The sequence below is a fragment of the Pteronotus mesoamericanus genome, unplaced genomic scaffold (assembly GCF_021234165.1).
Source record: "Pteronotus mesoamericanus isolate MK-2021 breed Mesoamerican mustached bat unplaced genomic scaffold, CSHL_Meso_final contig_50, whole genome shotgun sequence".
Taxonomy (NCBI): domain Eukaryota; kingdom Metazoa; phylum Chordata; class Mammalia; order Chiroptera; family Mormoopidae; genus Pteronotus; species Pteronotus mesoamericanus.
This window is the reverse complement of record NW_026555186.1, coordinates 16404204-16431918: the sequence shown is the minus strand read 5'-3', so window position 1 is coordinate 16431918 and position 27715 is coordinate 16404204. Positions and strand designations below refer to the sequence as shown.

The 27715-nt window shown below is 48.0% G+C and overlaps 1 protein-coding gene across 2 annotated transcripts; it reads left to right on the top strand.

The window, feature by feature from the left end:
* The first annotated feature begins 1003 nt into the window (after positions 1 to 1003).
* Positions 1004 to 19651, top strand: PDCD6 (programmed cell death 6). 2 transcript variants are annotated; one of them, XM_054578370.1, is made up of 6 exons: positions 1004 to 1674; positions 2682 to 2743; positions 10582 to 10626; positions 12506 to 12658; positions 16534 to 16643; positions 19082 to 19651. In XM_054578370.1, exons 1-6 carry the CDS (start codon positions 1568 to 1570, stop codon positions 19178 to 19180), a joined length of 576 nt encoding a protein of 191 aa, XP_054434345.1. In that variant the 5' UTR covers positions 1004 to 1567; the 3' UTR covers positions 19181 to 19651. The 2 variants fall into 2 exon arrangements, with proteins under 2 accessions (XP_054434345.1, XP_054434344.1); XM_054578369.1 differs by having other exon boundaries at positions 1123 to 1674; positions 12506 to 12664; positions 19082 to 19649.
* The last annotated feature ends 8064 nt before the right edge of the window (positions 19652 to 27715 follow it).

The window sequence follows — 27715 nt, the reverse complement described above, 5'->3', positions numbered from 1 at the left end:
ATTTGACCTTAGGCCAGCCATGGTTTTCTCATCAGTAAAATGTGGACCTTGGTGCAATACCTTGCAACCAGGTGCTGACATGAGGATTACATAAACTAACACTTAAACACTAGGGTAAATTCTAGTTTATTGTAAGTATCCAGTAAGTGATTCTTACCTTGAATGAATCACCACCCCGCCCGCCCCCCCCCCCCCCCCCGCCCCGTGCCCCAGGAACTAAAGTAGTTTGCCGTCCTTTTGAGTCCCACAGATGGTGTTGGCTGTGCCAGTCAAGGCTGGAGACTTGGGGCCAGTGTCACTGTGGAGAGAGGGATGCAAGGGCCCCCTGCAGCCACCGAGTTGTCTCTTTAAGTTTCCCTCTGCACATTGTACTAGGAAACAAACTTACACATTGGGTTGGAAAATCGTGGTTATTAATTTGTAGAGATCTAGAGGACAAGAAAGGAGCCAGAGATGGGATATAAAAATGGACTTCAAAAACTACAGATCAAAGAGCTATGGAAAATCTAGAAAGGACTGTACAGCAAGTGATGTGAATACTTATGTGGAAAAACTAGAAATTACTTAATTCATTGAGGCATGAGGAAAAAAACCCACATTGTTGAAAAAGTTTAAGGATTAATACCGCGGGGGAATGCCAAAGTCACAGGGTATCTTAATTTCTTTGTAGAATTTGAGCGAACTCTCCAGCATGTATGCCCGTGTTAAGTGGGGCAGAAGGTAAGAGTTGGGAGAATGATCGCTGGTCAGATCTGCAGCTGTGCCCAGAGTGCTGAATAATAGATTCGTGTCCACAAGGAGCAAAGTCTCAGGTGCCTCCAATAAAAGGCCATGTTCTTGGCTCCCGTCCCTTCCACGTTCTGGTATGTTTCCCAACTAGTCAGCGATCATTGAATCAGGAATCTAAAAACCTGCGAAGCCGGAAGTCTACGAACACCCAGAAAATTCTGCGTCCGGACGTGGGCAGGGAGGGCGAGGCTGGCGGACAGGACGGGGAAGTGAGTGCCCTTAAGCGGGGACCTCGCTAAAAACGCTCAGAGCCGCACGACCGTCCAATGATGGCAGTGCCTGCCACTGGGAGAAGGGGACAGCCTGGCGAGGAGCGTGAGGAGTCCCGGGTCCGCAAGCACTGAGTCGCTGGTGAAGCTCGGGAAAGGGGCCCTGGTGACAGGCCGTGAGGAAGCGAGCTGGGACAGGGACTGGAAAACCCACAGAAGCGCAACAGTGTGCCGAACGCGTTCCCCACTCGGTCACATTCGCTTTCATGACTTCCTTTTGGTGCAGGAATTGAACGAACCAGAGTGGAACCCGTTCCACTCTCCACGTGCCCTCTGCGGAGCTGACGTGGGCGGTACCGCGAACCCGGAAGAGGCCGAGAACAAGGAAGCGGGGCCTCAAAGGGATTGGCAGTGTCAGGCCCCGAGACCGTCTCGGAGACACGAACTTCCGGTTTCTTCCGGAAGTGGCGTAAGCTCCAGGCCACACCCCCGGCAGAGACGGAAGTGCAGCTACCCTGAGGCGTTTCTTGTCGCCTCCGACTCCCCAGCCTAGCCTCACCCCTGGGCCCATGGCCGCCTACCCCTACCGCCCGGGCCCTGGGGCCGGCCCCAGCCCCGGCCCAGCCATGGGCGCGGCGCTGCCGGACCAGAGCTTCCTGTGGAACGTCTTCCAGAGGTGAGGTGCGGCGTGCGGGCGCTTACGGGAGCCCGCCGGCCTTCTCTTCTCCACCCACCAATCCCCGGCCTCTCCCCAGCCTGCACTCCGGCTTCGCCCCAGCTTGTTCACAGCCTCCTGCTCAGTTTTCTCCCTTCGCTTCTCCCCGGCCTCGATCGCTCCCCCCACACCCCCACCCCGGCCTTTCTCCAGCCTTCACTCTGGCCTGCCCCCAGTCTCTCCCTGGTCTCTCCCCTCCGCCTGTCTCTCCAGGCCCTTCTGGCCTGCTGCCCCATCCTCCCCTCCTGTCCCATCCTCCCCTCCAACCCAGCCCTCTCCCGAGACCACCGCTCTGCTCACTCTCCTTCCTCCCCTCCTGTCCCTTGCCCTGCCCCCTTCTGTCTCTGGATCCTCCTTGGAGCCGAACTTCTCCCGAGCTGTGGAACCTGCTGAAGAAGACGCCCTGCCTTCACTCCTCCCCCTAACACCCCAAATCCCTCAGTTGAGGGGTGGGCTCTTGCTGCTTCGGCAGATTCTCCTGGCGATGCTAGTTTTAGATAAACAGAAACAAGACTCTTCTCCAGCGCTATTAAAATGCCAGCAGCCAGGAAAGAAGCTGGGGCATGGTACCTGCCAGGACAGGTGATCTTTACCTGAACTGCTTCTGTCCGAGGCCATCCTTCCAGTGAATAAATGACAGAAACTTGGGTGACGCATGGCTAGGCAATGACCTGATTGAGAAAATCTTTTCTTGTTTGTGAACAAGAGAAACGGGTACAGGTGGAACTCAGTCCAAGGGAGAATCGAAGAAGTAGTCTTGGGAACCAACATGGACTTTGGCAGGTGGAGTGTAGGATGAGAGAGGAACTCCAGTGTTTCCTTAGTCCCAAGCAAAACAACGTGAAAGCTCCATGGGGAGAATCGTGCCAGAATTAATGTAGGATGCTCAGTGGGGTTAAATGTTTGTCCTTGTATAGTTTACTTTTGTGCCCTTTTAATCACCAGGTGAACTGGTCTTGATTTTGTAGGGTTGATAAAGACAGGAGCGGTGTGATATCCGACAATGAGCTTCAGCAAGCACTGTCCAACGGTGAGTGGGACTTGGCCATCAAGACTTCTGAACTGCAAGCCGGTAGACACAATTATCATTGGGATGTGCTGGAGGTGGTTCTGACTTTTTTTGCCAAGCGGCACTGTGTTGTCAGTGCTGCTCCCAGTGCCTTGTGGAACAACGGTGGGTCCGCATAAAGAGCTGCAGTTTGAGAAGTGCAGGTTGGAGGTGTAGGTTCTAGGGAGGGATAGAAGTTTAGCTTCGTACAGCAGATATCCTTCAGGTATCTTGAAGATCATTGGATTTCTTAGATAACTGACCTTTGCAACCCTGCTGGACAGGGTCACGAATGTCCCAGAGGCCACCAGATTGTGGGGAGGTGGCTTTGTCAGTGGCAGACTTACAGGCATTCACACAAGGATAAGGGTTACAGCTCTTGGGCGTGGTGTGTTGTGGCTCTCCACATGGAGTTGAGTTCTTGCTGGTTTCAACATGATTAATCCATGACAGTACTATTAGAGGCTTTAATAATTGTCCTGTGTTGTCCCTTTTTAATCCCTCAGATGCACTGTTTTTTCTGATTCTTAAATTTGTAGTTTGCCTTCCCACTAGAAATATATTAGAAAGGGGATTGATTTTAAGATGTTATAAAAATGTTGAAAGGTTCGTTTTTATTAGTGGCAAGCAGTTGGATGTAGAAAGACTGGACTAGGGAATGGAAAAGACCGAGAGTGCCAACCCTGCCTCCTATGGGGGATGGGCTTAAAGAAGGCACGTGCCCCTCGCTCTTAGCACATAACAGGAACTCAGTGTATTTTATTGCTTCATGATTTGCATGGAGCTGAAGATTTGTATTTACATTAGTACATTTACTTTGTAGAAGGGTAGATACCTCTGACTTTATTTCCAGTATTTAACATGGGTGGGTCACAGATGTTGCTGTACAACTTCACGTGTATTTATAAAGTTTTCAGAAAAGTAATGAATTTCATTACTTCTGCCTTGACAGTTGTGCCTTCTTGATTCTTTTCTGATTATTATTATTAACCCCCTTTTATTTTTAATTTGTGTCCCCAGTGCTTGAGTTACGTTAGGGCAAGTAGAAGACAGGGTTACTAGAAAGATGAAAGATGTCCAGAGCACCTGGAATCCAGCAGGCTACAATCTGGCAAATCCTGGCTTAAAACTTTGTAAATGTTGACAAAATGGATGATTTCTTCACATCATATGTCAGTTGTGGCCGGATATTAATGATGTTGGCCAGGACAGTGAGAGTGCCCCGTGGGGTAAGTCTTTTGTTTTGAGTTCTTTTCCAGTGAGGGAGGTCTGGTTCGTGATCCACTTGGACATCTCCTTTTTGTCCGTTTGCTATTAAGTTTGGAGAGTGCCTCCCAGGTTTAGGGTTTGTGGGAAGCCTGCTCAGTTGGGACTGAGGGTCAGATACTCTAAATCTGTCCACCTTGGGTGGGCTCAGTGGGGTTGTGGGGGTCAGCCTGCCTGGATTCACACCCTGGCTCAACCAGTTCTAGGAATGGGACCTTGAGCAAGGACTTGACCTTTCTGGGTTTGTGTCCCGTAGTTACTGGGATAGTAAATGGTGAAGGAAGAGGGATAGTAGTGTTACTGCCACTGTTAACTGGCCAAAGAGCCACCCCGAGTCTTGGATGGCTTTTCTTCCCTCATGACAGCGATAATGATGGTTACCACCTAGTGAGCGTCCACTGCACATGGGCACTGTGCTGGGCACTTAACAAACCTTGTCCCACAGCCAGCACTGTTGGAGCCCTGCAGGTGTGAGTGGGGGACCCTCTGTTCAGACCTAAAGGCTAGGCTCCTGCCTCTTCACTGCAGGTGTCAGTACCGCCACCTGGTTACGCTTGCTATTGGAGCATATGGCTCTTTGCTCTGTCAGAACATAGTCTTGAACTCCGCTGCTACTCAATCTCAACCAGGAGCCTGCTTGACTGAGAGAGAATTTTAACAGGATTGTTGAGAGGATGGTCGTTCCCAGCTTCCTAAGATACTTTGAAATCAATACCTAGTTTACCCAGTGTGTATGGGTGCCCATCTCGCAGCTGGAGTCACTTTTCTTGAATTGACTGCCCTGTGGGATTCCCTCAGCTTTTGTTGGGGCCATTAAACTGGCCCCACGAAGCAGTCATTTACCCCTGACAGAGGTGGCCTTGTCACTGTGCCCTCTGGGGCAGCCCCAGAGAAATGGCCGTTTCACTTCTCCCTGGGAACATGGCAATTCTTGTGTGTTTAGCAGCTGTGCTGATTGTTCTGTCTTGTTTGTATTTTACAAGCACAGTCTTTTAAGCAATTAGGCTTTTTTCAAATTAGCTGCTAAAAATTTATTTAAATTTGTGATTCAGTGGTAACAAGAATTTAGAGTTTAGGAGGTGAACCTCATGGAGTAGCCTTAGGCTCCTCACTTTCTTCCTACTTTTGGCCAACATAATGCAAATTTACTCTCATGACTGACTGTCTCTATAAACTTTTTTTTTTTTTTTAATTTATTGGTTTCTTTTTTAAGAGAGGGATGGCGGCGGGGGGTGGGGAGGAAGGGAGAGAGAAGCATTGCTTTGCTGGTCCACTTATTTATGCACTCATTAGCTGCTGCTTGTCTGTGCCCTGGCCGGGGGTTGGACCCACAGCCATGGCATAGCAGGACAGCACTGACCAACTGAACTACCTGGCCAGGGCTTTGTAAACTTCTTTAAGTTATTTCTGCAGCAAGGCAGGCAATTAATGAGTATAGATTTCTAGTCCTTTCACACGTCACAGAGTAGGTAACAGTATTACCACCACTTTGCTTGTCCCTTGTAGCTCTCACATTACAAAGTCAGGATTGGAATCCAGAAGTGTGTTGCTGGAGCACCTCTGCGGTTGCCTCGGGTTTGCTCCTCAGGCCCTTGCTGACCCTGGTGCTTTCCCACCTGTCTTTTCATGTTGGCGGCCAAATGCTTCTGGTGCCCTGTGGCGTCCACCCCGGCCTTGAATCTCTGTTCCTGCTGCCTAGAATGCCCACCTCTCCTCCCTGTAAGGTGGACTCCATACCCCCATGCTTCAGACCCCTTTCCTCCTGCGCTGCTGCTGCTCCCCTCCCTTTAAACAGCATTTCTTTTTCTTTGATGTGCTCCTTTCTCTTCATCTTCTGTAACCATTTTTGTAGCTGTTTTCTCCTCAACAAGGGCCCAGTTGCTAACCGATAGAAAATGTCTGTTCTCCTTGCTTCTCAAATCCCTGTAGCGGATATGATTGAGTTACTTTCAGTTCCGATCTTTCTCCCCAGGAATAGGCTTCTGTTTTCATATTAGAACTAGGCTGTTGGGCTATTTCAGGAAATTATTAGTTCACTGCTGGTGAAAACCTGGAGTTACAGAACAGCATGGTCTTTCACGTCAGTCAGACCTGTGGTTTGGAGTGCTCTCTGTTTAAAGTCGAGCTGAGATCATCTTGGAAAAGGACTTTTGTAGGTCCCACACACTGAGTCCTTTGTAGGAAAGCCTCCAGAAATGACTGCTTTCAGGACAGGTGTGGCCAATGGGTTGAAGAGAGAGGGGACTGTTCTTGTGCCTTCATTTTAAAATAACGTGTCACAAACTACCTTGACTTTTAGGTACTTATATATTTTTTTTACTTTCACACAATTTTTTGAAATTAAGGGAAGTTAATTTTGCTCAGGCCTCTTTTTTGTGCTTTGAGGTTTGCCTTAACATAAGACATTGATGTATTTTGAGGAGGCGTTTTTAGCTATGCTTTAAAAAGTAATAATGTGTATATTCTTTTTAAGGCATTTATATCAAAATAGAGTTCCAGCTTTCTTGGGGATCCCATATTTGAAAGAATGAGAGAAATGAGACCATCCAAGCAGACCGTCTCTGCAGTTGCATCTCTGTCCTGCTCCATCCCAGTGTCGTGGGTGATGATGCTTGTTGCCCAGATACAGCAGAGGGGGTGAGATTCACCTGCAACCCCATCTGCCTGCATGAGGCTGAGGGCTGACTCAGCAGGCAGGGCCTGTTGGATGACGGGCTGCTTCTGGAACGTTCTGACTGTTAAGAGTGTTTCGCCCACTGAGGGCCATAAGCGCATTATACCCGTTTACCTGGAAAGTTCACATGGAGTTTGGTGATGGCAAGCACCTGTCTTCTCTCTGGGCATCAGGAGCTTCAGTAACTGACCCCCAAGAGAAACCCTGGACTCCCTGGCTCAGGGGAGCTTCTCTGGTTGACAGCACTTCACATGTGTCATCGGCCTGTTGCTGGAAGATCAGGCTTGTCCTGTGTGACTGCATGTGGCGCTCTGGAAGCTGTGTTGGTGTCCCTAGACTTGTCCCAGTGCCTTTCCCTCTGCTGGTTTTACTTTCTGTCCTTTCGTGCTACCAAACTGACCGTGAGTGTTGTCATCCTAGCTATTTATAGAGCCTGAGGGAGGTCTGGGGATGCTCAGTACAGCCTGTCACATCTGCTCTTCCTAGAAACTTGCCAACCAGGGTTTCAGATAAAAATAAGGAAGGTTGGGATTGGGTTACCTGACTTTGCCGACAGGTTACTGCATGAGCTAGGGCAGGTCACGGCATTCTTGGCCTCAGTGTCTTTGGGTGTAAAAAGAGGACAACTGGAAGTTGAGATCCCTTTCCTAACTTGTCCCACCCTGCCTGGTCCAGAACTGCAAGACACTGTTGGATCTACCGGAATGGAGTTTACAGTGTTCACTGTTAGACACTTAAATTGTTTTAATTTTCATTAATGTCACTACTGTAGTCATTGGACCCAAAGTTTCATAAAACAAGTTTCTAGAAGAGGCATTTTTCAGATCAAAGGATATAGGCATTGTTGTGCTGTTGCTCAGTATTCAGATGGATTTTCAGAAAGGCCATATTTCCAGTCACGGCTGTTTGAAGCTGTAACTGAAGATGACTGGTAAAACATGGGATTTTGCTGAATCTAAGGAGGCAACAAAGTTCTCGCAAATGCATGTGTTGAAAGGCGTCCAGGGCCTGTGGCACTTCCACCCTCTCCTCACAGGTTCCTCTGGCAGAAAAGCCCAGGAAGGGTGGATTCTGGGTTTGCTGTAGGAAAGCGCACAGAGATCGCCAGTGATGATGGGAAAAGTCTTGCTTTTCCCCTCAAAAAGATTGCAAGTACTTAGGTATTTCAGTTGTACATATGTGAGAAGTTGTGAAGACCTAACCCCTCATCATTACCGAAGTCTTCGTCAACCAAAATGTAAGTTTCTGGTTAATAGGACATAATTACAAGAGAGAAAACTCTTTGAAGAGTAAAAAGATGATATATGGGGTTGGCCAAAAAGTTTGTCTTTTTTCTCTAAGGTGACTCTAGTACCACTTAGTTGTCTTTAACTTCATCTGAGACAATTTTGTTAAATTGTATTGTGACAGCTACCATATCAGCATTTGTTTTGAAAACTTAACAATGCTGGTGAATTTTTATGTAGCTATTTTAATATTGAAGATAGAAGAAAATAGCAACAGTTTCGGCATGTTATGTTTTAATATTTCAAGAAATGTAAAAATGCAACTGAAACGCAAAAAAAAAAGATTTGTGCAGTGTACGGAGAAGGTGCTGTGACTGATCAAACATTTTAAAAATGGTTATGAAGTTTCGTGTTGCTTGACAATGCTCCATGATCAGGTAGACCAACTGAAGTTGATAGCAATCAAATCAAGACATTAATTGACAACAATCAACATTATACCACGTGCCAGAGAGCCAACATACTCAAAATATCCAAATCAATAAAGTCATTGGTGAAAATGAAAAAGTGGATCTTTTATTTTACAGAAAAAACCATATGGACTTTTTGGCCAACGCAATGTTATTGCAGAGCAGATACAAATTCCTAAAATCAATTGTGTGCTTGGAGTTTCAGTGGAAAAATGCTGAAGCCCCTGATGGTGACCGAGCACCCTGCAGAATGCAGCTTGTTCATAAGCATGCCACTCGTGTGGCGTTGGTTCAGGTTTTAGCACGGTTTTCAAATTATGGGTGAAAGGTTGTGTACTCCGTTTACAGGAGAAATAATAGTGTTCTGGGGTTTTTGTTTTTGTGTTTTTTTTTCTTTGAGGTGAAGTTGAGACAAGACTTAGAATACAATGAACATATATTTCCATGTAAAAGTCTGACAGGAAATCTTTTGCAAGCTGGGTGGTTCTGATGTTTCTGGACACATCTGTTACTGGGAAGAGCGAATGGGAATGTTTGAGTTGCAGCTTGCCCAGGAAACCTGGGATAGAGGTTCGCTGGAGGTGAAGGGCTTGTGGAAAAAACCCAGCTGTAGGATGTGTCCTCTGCCTTCAGCAAGTGCTGTTGAATATGCCTGATTACATTGCAGTGTGTTTTCTTACAGGAAACTGTTTTATGAAATGTTTAGGTTTTCAGGCTGACACTCAGGTACATTGAATGCTTAATATAACCAAAAACTAATATGTCTGCACGTTGTGGCATTTCGGCTTCATTGTGGGTTGTTAAGCTTTGATGTTAAGCCTGGGAATCAGGCCACAGGACTGAGAGTCCGTTACCTGTTGGCTGTTATTGTCCCCCTAGTTTCTGTGAAGAGTCAGGTCCCATTTGGGTAACAAGGAGGACCAGTGGACATCTGGAGCCTTCTTCCGCATTCTAGGCCCCTCCATCATGGACTCGGCCCCAGACCCTTCACTTCTCAGAGCCCCCAGCACGGCTTGGTCCTCTGGGCCTGCCTCTCTGGGGTGTGCCATCTGTACACTCCACTTCTGTCTGTCGGGGCCCTTGGTCCTCACCGCCAGAGTGCCTGTGTGTGTGGCCTTATTTAATTAGTTTACTTGTACTGTTTTGTCTAACACTTGTTCAACCAAGTCATTTGCTGACAGCCCGGGGTTGCTATGCGCAGTCGAGGTGGACTAACAGCTCCAGCTCTGCGGAGTCAGCTCAGTTCCACCCTCACTCACAACTCTTCTCCTGTGGTCACTTAGACTGTGTCAGGTGGTGGGAGCACAAAGGAAGGAAGGGACTCCAGTGGGGGCCTGTGGTTCCTGGCTTCTGGTCAGTGGTGGGTTATCTTCTGTGAAACCCAGTTCAGTGCGTGGAGCCACTAAGAGGGAGGGAGGGGACAGCAGGCATGGGTGAAGCAGTGATCCTGCCGTGTGTTTGGAATTTTCCTGTAACGTAGTTTTGCGTTTGTACTGGTTTCCAATAATACTGATTTTTCCTTATACTTTATGTATGTACTCCTGCCCACCTTTCCCCCAGAGGTCTGTGAAGCCTGCACAAAGGTGTATCCAGCGCTGATGTGTGCCAGGCCTGGGTGGGGACATGTGAGCCCCTGCTTTCTTGGGCGGACCATCCTTTCTGGAGTAATGACCATTGCAGGTGTTCTGAAGGGGCGGTCAGAAGGCATGAGCTGAAGAGATGGATTTAACGTAGCTACCTGGAATGTGGGCATTCAGGGAAGGCTCCCTGAGGACGCGTTTCACCCGAGGCTTAAAGAGGAGGGAGGAGTTGGGTGGAGGATGTCCATGTGTTTGGAGGGGCACATATGAGAGGGAGAAGCCTGGACGAACCCTGAGCTGGGTGGGTGTGGACTTTGGGGGTGCTCCAGGGCCCACTGCCCCTGAGGGTGAGGTATGGCACAGGCAGACTCTCCAGCCCAGCACCGCTCAGAGGTCGCGGGTAGGTCTCTGTGTGTTGCCCAGAACTGAAACAATTGTGTATACAAAAGGAAAAATGAGCTCTTTTTATACAAATGAGGGATGGGCAGAAATACTGCTTTTCCTCCACGTTAAAAACATGTTCTTTTACTTTGTTTTTACTGAGTGCAAAAATTAATAAAGGTACAAATCGCTTTCTCTTACTTTAGTTCCTCTTTGTTTTCAGGCACCTGGACTCCATTTAATCCCGTGACTGTCAGGTCAATCATATGTAAGTAAAGGTGCTGGCATCCTGCCTGTGCAGGCAGACAGGTGTGGGCTGCTTGGAACGGCATGTGCTTCTTAGCTTATTCTCCCAGAACTCTAGTTAGAGGTGGGCCTTCGTCCTGCCCTTCTGTCCCCTCACTGATTTTTTTTTTTAAATCCTTGCCCAAGGACCTGGCTGGTGTGGCTCAGTGGACTGAGTGCTGGCCTGCAAACCAAAGGGTCACCAATTTGATTCTCAGTCGGCACATGCCTGGGTTGCAGGCCAGGTCCCCAGTAGGAGGCGCGAGAGAAGCAACCACATGTTGATGTTTCTCTCCCTCTCTTTCTCCCTCCCTTCTCCTCTTAAAAAAAAAAATTCCTTGCCCAAGGATACATTTATTGATTTTAGAGAGAGAGGGAGAGAGAGAAAGAGAAAGAAAAACATCCATCGGTTGCCTCCTGTACCTGCCCTGACTGGGGATTGAACCTGAAACCTAAGTATGTGCCCCGACTGGGAATCTAACCAGCAACCTTTTGCGTATATGGGATGATGCTCCAACCAACCAAGTCACCCGGCTGGGGCTGGTTCTTTACTATCAGTTTACATCTGATCTGCCCTTTCAGTTGCCAACCCTGAAGGTTTCATGCACACACTGGACTGCGTGTTCCACACACAATCCTTATCCTATGTGACCTCAGACTGGAGGAATCCCCTGGTTTTTTGTTACGTGAAATTTCACTGAATATAATGTACTTCTGACCAAGCCAGGAGCCCTCATTCTACAGGCTCACATTAAGTTCCTTACCTGAAGAGACACCAAATGATTTATTATTTTCCTTATGGCAGTAATTCAGACTGAGTTTTTATATACATATATTTTAGCCATTTTGTAGTTTTATGTAAATATAGTTTTAGGTTCTTTTGTATTTGGACCTGGAGCTGGGCTGATTTGTTTAAAAATGAAAGGCAGGGCTTGAGTCCCTCCTTGGCTGCTGTGGCTCTGTGTTGAGTGCCTGCCAGCAAATCAAAAAGTTGTCAATTTGATTTCCAATTGGGCACATGCCTGGGTGTGGGCCAGGTCCCTGGTTAGGGGCATGTGAGAGGCAACCTATCGATGTTTTTCTTGCACATCCATGTTTCTCTCCCTCTCTTCCTCCCTTACCCTCTCTCTAAAAAAAATAAAATCTCCATCTTTTGAAAAATAAGAGCAAAGCCAGTAGACTTCAGGGGTGTCCAACCTGTAGCCTATGGGCTGCATGCAGCCCAGGATGGCTATGAATGCGGGCTAACACAAAATCATAAATTTACTAAAAACATGATGAGATTTTCTTTTGATTGCGTGTCACAATGCATTTAATGTGCGACCCAAGACAACAGCTCTTTCCAGTGTGGTCCAGAGACGCCAAAAGGTTGGATACCCCTACGTAGAGTCTCTTTCATTGAAGTGGCCTCCACTGGAGTATGTCAGTCCTGGGGAATGGAGGGGACCCTGTGCGCTATGTCCAGAACTAGGAGCTGAGAGTAAGGGCACTTAGCTCTCATGTCTTCCTGGCAAAGCGGGAGCACCCATCAGTGGTCGCGCTTCTGTAGAACCTACTTTGGTGTGAAGTATTCTTTTTATTGTGACTCTAATAGTGTGTTTTGCTTGCACTTTCCTTTTCATGGGGGCTATGGCGGGTGATAGTGCTCCTTCCCCTTCCCAGCAGAGACCATCTTGCCCCTGACACAGCCAATGAGCATGATTAGCAGCAGCACTTAGAGGTTCACTGGCTGAGTGCTATTCTAGGCCCAGAGGAACCCAGGTCTGCCGGATGTGTGGGGCGTAACTGCTGTGGTTGTGCTTCTTGGTGATTAACATTGAGATTCCATTCATTGCCGCCACTCAAGCTCTTTTTTGTCTCAGCAATGTTTGACCGCGAGAACAAGGCTGGCGTAAACTTCAACGAGTTCACAGGCGTCTGGAAGTACATCACAGACTGGCAGAATGTCTTCCGCACCTACGACCGGGATAACTCGGGGATGATTGACAAGAATGAGCTCAAGCAAGCACTCTCAGGTTTTGGTAATTCATTTACCTTGATTGTGTAGCATGTTTCATTTTGGAACCTAGGTATCATTAAAGTTCTTTTTACTGTGTTCAACTTACTGATTTTTTAACCCAATGTATGTGGAATTTTTGTTTACATCATCCAGATTTATATCCTGATGTTAATGGAGACTTTTATGCAGTTATTTTTTAAATGCATTTTTTTCATCCAAAATGAGATAAGGGCTATGCAATCGTTTATCTTTTCTGAATTGGAATGACATCACAAGCACATTGAGAATGTGGCTTTGAAACAGTTTAAAGTGAATAAGTGAAAAAAAATAGTGCAGGGCAGCTTATAGACCAAAATACTTAGGAAGATGATAAAATGCCCTTAAGAAATGATTCTCTTAAGCTGCAGTGCACGTCGCGGGCCTCGGGTAGGGCTTTAGTTAGCGTGAGCTCCCATTCTCAAGTGCGTGTCAGCGTGTGTGTGCAGTGCTGTCAGGAGTGTGCACATGGTACCTTTCCTGAGTGGATCAGTGGGCCTTATGATACCAAGGCAGGAATCTGAGGGGAAGTTGTGATTTTTTTTTTTTTTAATAGAGGGAAAACAAATGTCAAAATACTTGTTCAAGGTTCGAAGTTACACTGAAATTCTAATTTGGACAGTTTCACTCAGCTCTGTTCACTGGGCTCATGTGACAAAACTCCTGTGTTTTTCTTAAAAGGCTGCTTATAAATGCCTTCTAGAAAAAAAAAGTTAGATTATAATATACTGTTTTCTAGGTATTTCAAATTTTAATAATATAAACTACATTTTGGTTCTTACAGTTGTTAATGTGGTCCTGCCCTCTCCATTTTTCTCTGATCGTGTGCTTTATGGCTGTCTTCTCTTTCTGTCATTTTCTTTTCTGGCCTTATGAACTCAGACATAATATCAGGTGGAGGCTGTGGAATGGCACAGAAAGTCTGTGTGGTCAGCTTGGGGAGGATGTGGACCTCAGGTTCTCTGAGTTGGGGAATGCAGTTGACCTTGTTCTTCCCTTAGGTGGGGGAACGGGTGGGGGACCTAGGGGAGTCTGGCAGGGAAGGAGCCAGGGGCCTGGCCATGCTGGGACGAACTTGGGAGGAACCCAGATCCTGTGAATGATTTCCAGTCAAGTGACCTTGGGTATCATGAGTCGCAGAACACAGCATTTTCTAACCTTGTGAGGCTCAGAGCCCTCTTTTTTTAACCTAGTGCTGTGAACACTGTGTCCTTGGAGCTTATGGCCGAAACGCCTATGTGGAGGATGCCCTGGAATTCTCGGGCCTCCCAGTCCCAGTCAGACCCAGGACAGCTGCAGTTGTGGCCGAGCCGTGCAGGTCAGGCAGAGATGCCACATGGTCAGGAACTGGCAGGCCCCTCATGCGGCCAGTGCTGAGATCTTTCCTGACTTCCAAGCTTTTTCTAAAGAAAGTAAATAATCCTTTGTAGCATTTCTTCATTTATACCAAAAAGTTTCTTCCTGTGATTGGATCTTGATTTTCCAGGGCTTCTCCTAAGCCTTGTTTTCTGTGCAAAGAACATTGTCATCCTTTTCCCATATTTATTATTTTGGAAGATTTTCTGTAACTATGTCCTAATAGTAGTAACTGTTAGGAAATGTGCCACAGAAGCAAGAAGTTCATTCAGTTTTGACCCCTAAAAACAAGTATCTTGCCTCTGGAAGCAGGGGGCTAAATTTTAGCTCAGCAGATGCATGAGGGAATCTGGGGAATTGAGCCCTAACTGGCACTCTGACCTTTGTTAGCTCCATCCTGGTGTCTCAGGCCGGCCCTGGCAGCGCTGCGTGACTGGCATACGTGCTGGATTTGACAGTCCATTCGTTTTGAAATTTTTATTAATATGTGCTATACACCACGTACCAAGACCTGAAAATGAGAAGGTGCATGAGGCACAGCCCTCACCCCTGGCAGCATTGGAGGCGCAGCTCCGCAGGTGGAGTTGACTCCTGCAGTGCAGGCCCCCGGGGCAGCTCTGACCCCTGACGGGCAGGCAGGGCCGGTAGGCACGGGTGGCTCCACTCCACCTGGGTCCTGTCAGCTGCTAAGCCGGTGTAATGTTTATTATGAAAACTTTGAAATGTAATGAACCTCCATTTACTCATAACTCATTTTCAGCTGTTTTCTGTTTTCATGCTGCATTTGCTTTGTCCCCTTTTTATTTTGAAGCAGAAAGGTGCTCATTCGCAAGTTGGTGTGTGGCCCTGTGGCCAGCACACCAGGTTTGAAGGGCAGCCAGTCCCAACCAGGTACCCAGGCTGTGGGGGCCACAAGCAGAGGGCACCTCCTTTTAATGATCATTACAAAGATTTTTACTGAAAGGACTTGGTAGAGAACTGACTGCTTCCAGATTTTGGCCTCTCAGATAATCATTCTTTCCATCATCTATTTTTCCAGTCTGATTTTCTTCACTTTTCTTTTCTCAGCAAAGGTATTGAGGACCAGAGTCACTGGAAGTTAATGCCAGGGAAAAACACAAGCTGCTTCCATTGTCTGTAGATTGTGGAGATACTATGTAGTCGATACTCTCTTGTCTATCCTTTCCCAGTCTGGGCAGGAGACTGTAGCATCCAAATGAGCATGGCCTTGTCCTTGTGTCCCAAGCTCACAAGCTCCAAGCCAGGGCCTCTGTCTTACCTGACCACAGGCACAGGTGCTGGTGTGAAGAGATGAGAATCATAGAGGCCAGGAGGAGTGGCAGCCATCCAGGACTTGCTATCTCTTTCTAGGTCAGGCATCCTGTCTTCTACTCAGCTTGCAGAGAAGGGGGACCTAGATTTAAGTCATAGAGACGTGCAAAGCACGCTGGCCACTCAAGAAGGTACCATCACGTGTTTGCATGTTTAAATCTTTTTTAGTAAAGTGTTAAGTGTTCATACAGGTAATTAACTGTGAAATTCACTCAGACAGTATGGTGTACATTTCCTTGCAAAGACTGCAGCAAGACTGAAAACCAGTAAAAATATTTTGGCACCTGGATCTTGTCTCCTGAATAAGTAAGGATACCATGGTCACACAGGTAGTGGGATTAAGAGGGGAGGCAGGGGAAGGAAGTAGGTGCCCTTGTTTAGTTGGCCCTCGGGGGTGTCCCCCACACAGGGGACTATGCTTGCAAGTCTTCAGACCCACGTTCCTGCTGGAGATCTTTTCAAGACACATCTAGTAAGTTGAAGATGGAATCAGTGACCCTTTGCCATAACATTAGTTGAAACTGTAGTGGTTTTGAACTTTGTGAGGCTATCTTACTCCTTGTAATGTTTAATTCCCTAATCAGGTCATTTCTGTGGGGGAAATATCTATGAATTAATTTGTTTCCTCCTTAGGTTTACATTTTGTTTAACTGGAAGACCTCAGTAATATTTTATCTTTCAAAATATTCCCTAGTAATGAGTAACCCAGGGCAGCTGAACTGTTCAGAACTTCCATATCTAGGTTAATGAATGTAACAAAATCTATCAGTGGAGGACTTTTTAAAATGATCACCCCATTGCATTTAACAAACTTGACCTGGCTACCTTGCAGGGTGGTCTGTGGTGGGGCCACCCAGTGGAGCGCGGGTGTGATGTGAATTAGTAAGTTCAAGGGATCCTTCGATCTGTGGTGTGGTCCAGTCTCCGGTTACGCCTCACCCTCCAGGAAGACGCTGTGGCCTGTCAGCAGTGGTCGCTGCTGAATGACACATAGCTTAGAATGCCTTTGAATGAATGTGCACCATGTGTTTCCCACCCAGCCCAGACCATTTATTATCAATTGTGATAAGAGGAAGAGGTGTGGTCTGTTGGGGGAGGAGGGCGAGTGTGGTGCTGAAGGAGACACCTGCTCTCCTGGCACTCTATTTACTCTGATTCCTTTTCAAGGCTACCGGCTCTCTGACCAGTTTCACGACATCCTCATTCGAAAGTTTGACAGACAAGGACGGGGACAGATTGCCTTTGATGACTTCATCCAGGGCTGCATCGTCTTACAGGTAATTGGGCTCTTTGGAGGAAAAAGGAAATACCAGTCTGGAATTTGTGATACAATGGAGTCAGGCGTATATAAAATTAGTTCCTGGAGCTTCTAACAGTTAGTCTTTCCTTTGGAGAAGTGACTTTTTTTTCTGTTACACAGAGGTGCCACAGTAGTGCTCTTTCTCCCCCTGGAAATGTTATAGAGCAGTCTATTCAGAAGAGGTAGGTTCCCCCCACCCCCGATATCCAGTGGGTTATTTACATGTATGTTCTGCTATCTTTGTTGTATTTTTATTCTGAGGAAATGGGCAGATTTTCCATGTGATTTTCTCTCTGCCCTGCCTTCCTGTGTGAGGTGAGTTCCAAATCTCCAGCCTGGCTCCTAAATTCACGGGTCCTTGTGTGGGTGTTGGTGCAATTCCTAACCAACATCTGGTGGAACTCAGGAGTCACGCTGAACCCTGTGTGTCCCAGTTCCCCACATATTTCTGAGATGTCCATCCTACAGCAAAAAAAAAATAACAGTAACAGAACAGTAAAATGAACCCATGTGCCCATCACTCAGATTCAACAATTATCACTCATGGTCAGTGAATTATAATAACTCTCTAACCCTCTCCCCCATTATTCTGAATTAGATTCCACTTATGGAAAGAGAATTTTTTTCCATTGATATTTTAGTAGAGCCCGTCTCTAGAAGATAAGTCCTAGCAACTTGAATCCAAGTTAAGGTTCCATCTTGTCAGCTTTAGAATTCACTGAAGATGTGAACAGCATGAGGTTTTTAAATGTAATTTGGAATATTTAAAATCGTTCTCAGATTTTTTTTTTTCTCGTTAAAATGATAGGTCAGTAAAAATGAAGTTTCTGATTTCTTTATCAGTGAATCTGGTGGGTCATTCTCTCACCAGATCCAGGTCTGTTAACTCTTAAGCTTCAGATCTCTGAGATGGGAGAGCCCAACCTTGTCTGTCTCGCAGGGTCTGGTGAGGTTGAGTTACGTGTGTGCAGTGTTTGAGCACTCTGGGAAAAGGCGCAGTATAAAAGTCTCATTAGGATCTATGTCTGATGTGCTTTAGGACTTTCATTTGAGACTATGTCCCATAAGTAAACATGATCCTCATATTTTTGCCTAAGCAAAGGTTACTGCATGTAGGCTCAGCAGCTGAGGCAATGTGATGGGTCCTCTGAGGAGCTCCCCTGGGCTGAGGGCAGGCCAGCCCCTGCCTCCAGGAGCTGTTCCTGGGGCTTGATTGTCAGTCCCTAGTCCCACCCGCACTTGGAGAATGACCCTAAGTGCTGGACAGAGGTGGGAAATTGAAAAGAAAGGCTGCAGACCACAAGTAAAAAGTCCTCAAAATGTTTTCCTTCATCTGCCTTTTTCCAAAAAAAAAAAAAAAAAAGGCTTTTTGAGAATTGTTTCTGACAAAATAACATGAAAACTTGTAGAGCCCTGACTGGTGTGGCTTAGTTGGTTGGGCATCGTCCTGCAAAGTGAAAGATTGCCTTTTGATTCCCAGCCAGGGCATGTGCCTAGGTTGCGGTGTGGTCCAGCCTCACCACAAGGGGGTGCAAGAAGCAATCAGAGATAGATGTTTCTCTGTCTCTTTCTCCCTCCTTTCCTCTCTCTCTAAAAAAAATAAATACAATCTTAAAAAACAAACTTGTAGGAATCTTGGAAAAATACAATTAAAACATAAAAAAGATTGCCCATTGTTCTTCAAACCAGAGTTAAGTGCTGCTGGGGTTTCTGTTGTTTTGCACACATGCTAGGATGCTCCTGGCCGTCATCAAGGGGGTGGTCACCTGTGTCAGGCCCTGTTTGTTGTAGCCTTTTCACCTGCCCCAGCTCTGGAGGACAACAGGTGGAGCCCTGAGGAGATCAGGGCATGCACAGCCCACTTGGCCAGGCTCCAGCCTTTCTCTGGGCCCTGCTCTGAGCAGCTGGCCGGCCACCAAGGTCATGATGAACCCGGGCATTGATTTCTTCTCTTGGCGTTATCATTCTTAAGAAGCTGTTGTGGCTGCTAGCCCTGTCCTCTGGGGCAGCCCTTACCTGACTGTTTCTGCTGTTGGGTACAGGTGGTCTCCTTTCTGCTTCTGGCCTGACCTGGATGGTCAGGCTTGTGAATAGACTAAGGTGGGGCCTTGGAATGGGGGGTTGGCAGACAGGAGAACATGATGGGCAGAATAGACCCTGGACTGGTATAGGGAGACCTGCCCTTCCATACTGTGCATTGAGCATCACCTGCTGGGGGCAGATTCTAAGGGAGGCGCCTGGCTTGGGAAGTGGGCAGAAATCCCCCACCCGTGCTCCCTTGCGCTGGTCTCCGTCAGAGGGTGTGAAGACACGCATGCTCCTGAAATTGGGTTTCTGAATATCTTTCTGCCAAATTCATTTTGTTCTTTCTGTTTGATATCAAGATCTAAATGCCATGTTTTTTCCCCCCCACAGAGGTTGACGGATATATTCAGACGCTATGATACAGACCAGGATGGCTGGATTCAGGTGTCATATGAACAGTATCTCTCCATGGTCTTCAGCATCGTATAACACTGGCCTTTTACAAATAGCAACATGACTTGCAGGAAAAAAAGACTGAAAATGCCAAATCTCTTACATTTAATGAAACGGAGCATGGATACAGTAGCTGCTGTTCTTCCTTTAGATTTTATATAATTAATATTTGGGGACCCAACTGTACATATGTGGATAAGCTGATTAACATTTTTGCAGTCATAACAATAGTCATATCGTTATTCACATATAGGCATTTGATTTGGGACTGTTTGTGCCATGAGGTAAGATATAATAATGGTTCGGATACTCTGCATGTAAAACATTTATCATGTGCTTTTCTATATAGCTCTAATTCTACAGTGGAAATACTTTTATTAGCCAATAGGAATTTTAAAATTACATGGAACTTGCACAGAAGGCTTTTCATGTGCCTTACTTTTTAATAAAGGGGTTTATTGTATTTATTTGAATGTGCAACATAAGCAATAAAGCAATGTACCCCTGTCCCAGTCCATCTCTGATGTGCTCATGAGGGGAGTTTTGAGGGATTTGGGACATCTTCAGGTGTCCACACAACTCGTTTATGGAAATGTGTGGATTCTATCTGTCCTGTTCTAGGAGTTTGTTTAAATTTTATAGGACTTCTTTGGACATACAAATCCCAGTGTAGTTTAGAGGCATGTTTTTGTCATTTACTAATGATTCACCCTGTGCCCTGTGATGGTCTGTTACAGAGTTTTCAAACATGAAAGGGAAGTGGGTAAGTGATCAGTCAGCCCATGAACCTTGGCTCTGCCACTGAAGGAATTGCCTTAGGCTGTTTCTGCCCCTTCTGCCTTTAAGTTTGCTTCCCCAAACCAGAAAGGGGGGGGGGGGCGGTTGTGAGGACATTTGGATTCTGAATGGGTAGCGATGATCTATATATGGGTCTGGGGCATCAGAAATTGGGTGACCCGGAGGGTCCTTGCTTGGATACCTTGCTGGTTGGTGATATGGGGACCTGGGGGCTGTGGGCTTCTTATCTGTGGTATCTGTGATCAGAGGGATGAGAGTGTCACTGGATCACAATCTGTGGGGCTCAGAGACTGTCCTTGTGAGCTTATTTGGGGGGTGGCGTTCCACAGGGGTCTGAGAATTTCCACTCTTGTGCATGTCGGGTGCCTCTCTGGATGTTGACACTTAAGACACAGCACCAGCACGTGACCCCAAGTTCTACTTTAGTGAAGTCAACCTCCTGACCCCAAACCCCAAATTTGCCACTACAAGCAAGCAGCCAGATTCCATGAAGCCTTCAGGCCCAAGAATTGACCTCATGAGTCCCACACATCCAGGTGCTCAGGTGACTTCTCCCTGCGTTCTCATGGACACATTGGACTCAGCATCTTCCATCTAATGAGCCACACACCCACGCTGCCTGCACCCAGTAAGCTCCACTGCTTCCCTGTGTCCATTCCTGTGCTGCACACCATGGCTACTAGAGGAGCCTATGGAAGACTGCTCCCATTTCTCCCTTGATCTCAGGCCTGTAAAGGCCCCAAGCTTAGAGTGAGGACAGCAGGTGTCGCCACTCATCCAGCCTTGTCATGCTCTGTGTCCCATCCTGCAAATGCTGGCTTTCCCAGTCCACCCACTGCCCCCCTCCGCCGCCCCCATCTACCCTGCATCTGCAGCCCCTTGGGCCCTGGAATCAGCCTGGAACCCCGGGAAGCTGGTCTAGGAGCAGTGGTGGTTCCAGGCCTTGGTGAGGCACTTTCCCTCAGGTACACGGTGTTCTATCTCCGTAGATACCTTGGTGCCAGACTGGATGCTGAGAGGCCTGTTCTCTCACACTGTGTATAAGCCACAGTGAGGACGTGTGATGTGTGAATGTGATTAGCTTTGCATTCCTGATTTAGGGACGGTAAGACAGACACTTAAAGAGAAGTTTGGATTGTAGATGGGTTAAGGTCTCATCCTCCCTCGTTAGCAGGGAGAGCCGTTCCTTTATGACCCAGCCTCTAGTTTGATATGTGGGCTTCTCATTGACTCACGGGTGTGTGGTGTAGATATTTTCTAATACACAGATGTGCGCAGGTGTGCAGATTCAGGTAAGGTAAAGATGTGCTCAGTTGAGCAGATACTCAGGTAACGTATGGATGTGCCTGGATGTGTGGTATAGGTTCAGATAAGATACAGATGTGCTCAGGTGTGCAGAAATTCAGGTGAGGTACAGGTGTGCTCAGGCATGTGGGACAGGTATGGTACAGATAATCTCAGGTATGGTGCAGATACTCTCTGATAAGGTAGGGGTGTGTTCAGATGTGTGGTGATACTATCAGGTAAGATATGGGTGTGCTCAGGTGTGTGGTACAGATCCTCTCAGTGGGAGTCCAGGGTTTTGGCCAGTGAAGGCGTAGCAGGGAGTGGGGGATGGTGCATGGGAGAGGCTGGGCAGCCTCTGAGGGCTGTGTTGAGGGGACCCAACTCTACTCATTGCAATGCCAGAGAGGCAGGTGAGCTTTGGGGGTCGCGGGGACCCTGCTGGAGGGCAGGGCTCCCTGAAGGGTGGTGAGCAAGACCTGAGCCACCAGGCTGCCCTGGCAGGAGGGCAGGAAGGTACAGGGCTCCAGACGCAGCCCACAAGTAGTTGGCCACACGGGGGCAGTGCATCACACCTCAGAGGGACACCAGCCACCTCACTCCGACCTGCCAGGATGGAATTCACAGAAACTACCCAGAAACCAGGGACAGGGGCTCAAAGTGGGAAGGCAACAACATTCCTAGACACACTGACTTTTGCAGCTTTTCATTTATTAAGTTGCTCTGCTCAAGGTGCATCTCGTCCACTTGGATTTAGGTGTTCGGGATGAGGGGAAGCAGCACTGCAGGGCAGCTAGCCTGGCCTGGCAAGGTCACAGGGAGGTGAAGCCAGGCAAGCTGCCGAGGCCACCACTGTACCCCGTCCCTGTCCCGTTTCCCTTCCTTTGTTCCCCATAACTCCTCCCCAGTCCCCCATCCCTAGTCCTCTGTTCCTGGTCTCTAGTCCCTCATTCTCAGTCCCAAGTCCCCTGTCTCTCCCCAGTCCCCTGGTCACTGCTCCCAGTCACATGCTGTCATGGCTCCCTCTCTGGCCCAGCTTCTGATGTGTTGACCCAGCCTCTAATTTGATATGTGAAGAAATGAAAAACCTACTCAAGACCCCTGGAGTTCTTGCCCAGTTGTTCATGAAGAGGACAATAATCCCAGAACAGTCAGGACGTCTGACCTTGACCTCCACTGTGGTCACCACTAAAGTCACCTTCGCCAGTTGGGAAAGTCACCAGTCTCAGTTTAGATGAGTCTGGCCAAGGAGAGCAGGTGGGGGTCAGGACAGAGGGGGTGTCACCACCAGGGGTCAGGCTGGCAGAGATGGTGGCTGTTACCCTTCACCTAGGGAGGGCGAGGGTTGCAGGGGGAGCAGAGGTCAAATCTGTTCTCCCTGTTATGTGGCTGAGTCAGTCCCCATGGAGTTCCTACTAGGCTCTCCTCTTGCCAAGGACCCCTCTGACCAAGGTGCCCATGCAGATGGGCTGTCGGGATGCCCTGGAAGGCGGGGACTTGAGAAGATGGGCAATGTGTGCCTTCCTGGTATCTAGACCCTCAGCCCGCCTGACAGAGATGGTTCTGGAGCCAGCTTGGAGTTTGCTGCTTCTCTAGTACTTAAGTGCATTATGGACTTACTCATGCATGCACATGTAAGTGTGAATGTGCGTGTGTATGAGTTTGTATGGGGGGTGTGTGTGTGTGTGTGATGTCTGACCCCATAGACTAGAGGCTCCAGGAAGCCAGCCTGTGTCTGCCTCTAAGAGTGGGAACATACATACCTGGGGGATGGAATTCATACCTGAGTGTGTGTGTATGTGGTAAAACATACAGAACATAAAATTTACTATTTTAACTATGTTTAAGCATTCGTTGGCAGTAAGCACATTCACATCGTTGTGCGTTTGTCACTTCTATCATCTCAAGAACTTTTCCATCTTCCCAAAATGAAAGTCTGTCCCCAGGAAACACTAACTCCCCACCCCTGACCCCCAGCCCTGGCACCTACCATCTGCTTTCTATCTCTTGGAATTTGATGACCCTTAGGGACCTCATGTGAGTGATACCACAGTATTTATCCTTTTGTAATTGGCTTATTTCACTCAGAATTATAGCTGCAAGGTTAATCCATGTAGCAGTATGTGTCAGAATTTCCTTCCCTTTAAAGACCGAATAATATTCCATTGTTTACATGTACCACATTTTTCTCATCCATTCATTTGTCAATAGACATTTGGTTTGTTTCCATCTTTTGGCCATTGTGAATAGTTGCTGTGAACATGGATGTAGAAATATATCAAGTCTCTTCTTTCAACTCCTTTGGTTCTATACTCAGAAGTGGTAGATTATATGGTAATTCTATGTTAAATTTTTTGAGAAACCTCCATACTGTTTTCACAGCAGCTGCACCATCTTACATTTCTACCAACAGTGCATGGGCCTCCAACTTGACATCACTTAAAAAAAAGAAGTCATTCGAATGGGTGTGAAGCAGTATCTCATTGTGGTTTGATTTGTATTCCCCTAATGATTAGAGATGTTGAGCATCTGTCTATGTGGTTATTGGCCATGTGTATATATTCTTTGGAGAAATGTCTATTCAAGTCCTTTGTCCATTTTTTAATTGGTTGTCTTTTTACTTTGCAGTTGCAGGAGCTCTTTAATCCTTTATCAGATATATGAGTTGCAATTATTTTCTCCTATGATAGGTTGCATTTTCTCTCTTTTGTTAGTGTCCTTTGTGCACAAAATTTTAAATTTTAATGTAATTTGTTTCCTTTTGTGGCCTGTGTTTTGGGTGTCATTATATCAATGTCAAATCAATGTCATGAAGCTTTCCCTCTACCTTTTCTTCTAAGAGTTTTATCTTTATGTGGAGATCATGGATACATTTTGAGTTAATATTTGCATTTGGGTCCAACTTCACTCTTCTGCATGTGGAGACCCCGTTGTCCCCACCATCGTTTCTTGGAAAAACTTATTTTCCTATTGCATGGTCTTGGCACCCTTGTCAAATGCCATTGACCACATATGTGAGACATGTGAGGGTTTATTTCTGGGCTCTCTATTCTGTTCCATTGGTCTATATTTACTTTTTTTTTTTTATAGATAGGAAAATGGAGATGCAGAGAGGACCTGTAATTTGGCTGAGGTTACATGATCAGCAGTGGTTAGGCTGGGGTTTTGACCCTGCCCTGTTCACACTGGAAGGTGGGGAATGCAGGGGCCACATCTGACCTGTCAGCTTTTCTCACCAGATGGCATGAAGGCCAGCAGGTTTGTTTAAAATAGGTCGCCCGAGCTGCCCATAATTCAGGAAGATTTTAAGATGGCAAAGTTCCCCTTGACATTGCCATCAACAATGTAAAGAACCAGAGCGGGAAACAAAGCTCAGTCTCTGATGACATCAGGAGACACCTTTTCCCAAATCCCAGGATAAACAATTCAGGGGAGAAGGGAGAAGGTGCCAGTCCATGCAGAGCCTGGTAGGCTCAGAAGGGTGGTGGCAGCAAAGAGTGGGGCAAGGAGGGGCTGCATACAAGGGGACTGAGGGAGTCCCGGGGTCTTCCTGCAGGACAAGCCCCCACCCCAGGCAGGGGTTCTGAGAAACCACCATCCTGAGAACGTGCTGTGATGCCATCCAGCAAGCCCCCCACTCAGATGGGCGGTCCAGGGCAGCGCTGCCCTCCTGTATGCAGCCTGGCAGAGTTCACCTGACATTTGTAAAATGCAATTTAGGGACAGAAGAAGCATTTAGAATCCTACAGTCTATAGCCAGCAGCTCAGATGGCTGAAGACACTAACTACATCCATTAAAAAAAATGAACCAACCCTTTTAGAAAAGAATACAGAATGAAAATTGTAGAAATTAAAAAACAATGTCTGGTAGCAAAAAAAAAATGAAAGAACAGAGAAAAGTATAGGGAAAAAAGTTTCAAAACAAAAGGGGGTGCATTTTCCAGAAGAGGTGAGGCTTGGTTTGGGAGGAAGGGTGCACTGGTGTCCAACACTGTGGATGGACAAGTTTGCCTTGAGGACCATAGGGGACAAGGAGACCCTAACCCTCCCCTGAGGACTGGCACAGGCCCACGGGAGGCTCAGGGACAGGACGGCTGTGCCAGCAGCAGCAAACATCAGGTATGTGGAGGGAAAGTTGTTTCCACCTTCAATTCTGCCCTGGTCTAGCCATCCACCAGCTGTGCAAGTGGATTAAAAGTCTTTAAGAAGTTTTCTTCCTGCATTCCTTTTGCTCTTGGAGGGTGCACTCCAGCAAAAGTGAGTAAACCAAGAATAAGACCTGGGGCTCAGGAAACAAAACCAACATGGGCCAGGCCAAGGGCAGCTGGGAGAGCAGGCAGCGGCCTGGAGGGAGCTGTCCCTGTGTGTGTGGGATGGAGATGGCTCGATTCACGGAATCCTGCGGAAGGCTCACCGACAGAATTTACAGAGCTGCCAAAGGATGTGGAGGACAACAGCAGGTTCAAAGAAAACCAAGCCAGTGAGTCTTTGTTCAGTTGGATGGGGGTTGTACAAGAAAGGAAATAAAATATAGTAAATATGTCAGGAAATTAAGTATAGTAAGCTGGCCCTTCCTTCCTCCCCCTCCTCCCCACTTCTCTCCCCCTCTCTTTTCCTCCCCCTCCCTTTCTCTCTGTCCTTCCTTCCCCCCCCCCCCCGTCTCCCCCTTCCGCCCCCTCCCCCTCCTCCCCCCACTATGTGCTATGGCGCTGTAGCAGGGTACAAGGCGAATGAAGATTTCTGTACTGTCCCCCACCTTAAACCCAAATGTCAGGTAGTGAAGGGCATAAGGGTGGCCTCTTCTACAATAAAAGGGGGTCTTTAAGCTGAAGCAGGACAGGCCGGAATGTGCAGGGAAGAGCATTCCAGTCAGAGGGAACAGCACCTGCAAACCCTGAAGGATCTTGGCTCTGCCCTCTTCAGAAGTGTGGGTTCCACATCTTCCACTTCCTTGGAAGGAGGGGCTATCCTGGCCCCCCAGGAGTGGCTTCCCTGCTGGGCACCCTGTGTTTGCTGAGACCTTGATGGTCTGCTTCGGGTGGGGAATCCATCCTGCTTCTCTGCGAGCAGGAGGGTCTACAACGGATGGTCCCCTGGTGGAGGCCTGAGACATGCCTTTGAGATGCATCAGCTGGCAGAGATCGGGCTCTGTGGGGCTTCGGGGTCACCAGAGCCTGGGCTGTTGGCACCAGGGTGGGAGCACTGAGAGGTGGAGGTGAGTGGCAGGGTCAGACCAGCCCACGCCCTGAGGGTATCTCACCTCCTCACCCTCTGTACTGCCAGTCGGCCACAACCAACACCTTTGGCGTCCAGGAACAACCCCTGAATTACATTTAATTGACTCCAATGTCCCTGGGCCAGCAGAGCTCCTGGCCTCCCAGGATGGGCATCTACGGGACAGACCTTCCCTTTCCTTCACCTCCATGTCGGGGCCTCCTGAGGATGGAGAGTCTGGGGGAGGCTCCTGGAGCCTCAGCGGCTGCAAGGCCATGCTTTGAGTGGTCACAGCTCATGTAGCTAGCTGTCACACCCCTGAGCTCTCCCTTGGGATGGCCCCATCTGAGACGCACACATTGAGGAGGGAGGGGGCCACCTCAGGGTTTCCTCTTTCCCCAGCACTCATTCCTTTCACTCCGGGAGGACAACTGACTCAGGAAAGAGGAACTCCTCCTCAGCTGGTGGCAGCTGGAGGACTCAGGCCCACAGAGCCTGTTTGCAGTGGGGGCCGGCGGGGGGCGTCCTGACTGTGGAGGGAGAGGGAATGGGTATCTACTAAGAAGTTCTGAGAAGGCTGCAATGACGGGCATGTCCGGCTGCACGTGGACCCTCGGGGTGGGAATAGGGGCCAGGCAGGCTCGATGAAGAAGGTGTAGGAGACGCCTGGATGTACACTGCAGACTGTTGTGTGCGCACAGCACCTGTGTGAACAGGAAGCTGCCGGAGGGGAGACGTGCCCGCTGAGCTCCTGGGAACACTGCCTTGGATGCGGGAGGGCAGGAGTCACTTTGTTCTGATTGGGTGCCCAGAGGCTCCCAGGAAGAGTGCTCCCCAGGAAGGGTGCTCCCCCGGAAGGGTGCTCCCCCGGGAGCCCTGGGACTGCAAGGGAAGCAGCCTTCCTGGAGAGGGTCCTCTGTTTCTGCTCAGTCCCATGGATTCCTGCTTTGGAAACCAACACGGGGTGGCTGAGGTGAGCAGCCTGTGCCTATCCAGGGCTGTATGAAGGAAGGAGCGGGGAGGTGGACACTGGTTTTCTTTGGCACCTTGGGCTGCACAACTTCACCTGTCTGGCTGCAGCCAATTCCCTGATGGGATGGGACAGGTAGGTGTCTCTTGACAAAAAGTAGGGGGTTCCTTGAGAGGTGTGTGTGTGTGGGGGGGGCAGTCTTCCCATGCAGGGGAAGTGTTGGCTCTTACTACAAAGCTCCAGTTCCTCAGGTGAATGATCATGCAGGTCTTTCTGCCCACCTTCCTAGATCCAAGGGCCCGCCC

Coding starts and splice junctions, on each gene's coding strand:
- PDCD6 (XM_054578369.1), top strand. CDS start 1,568: ATGGCCGCCTACCCCTACCGCCCGGGCCCTGGGGCCGGCCCCAGCCCC. Junction 2,744..10,581: donor TCAGCAAGCACTGTCCAACG/GTGAGTGGGACT, acceptor CTTTGTTTTCAG/GCACCTGGACTCCATTTAAT. Junction 16,644..19,081: donor AGGGCTGCATCGTCTTACAG/GTAATTGGGCTC, acceptor TCCCCCCCACAG/AGGTTGACGGATATATTCAG.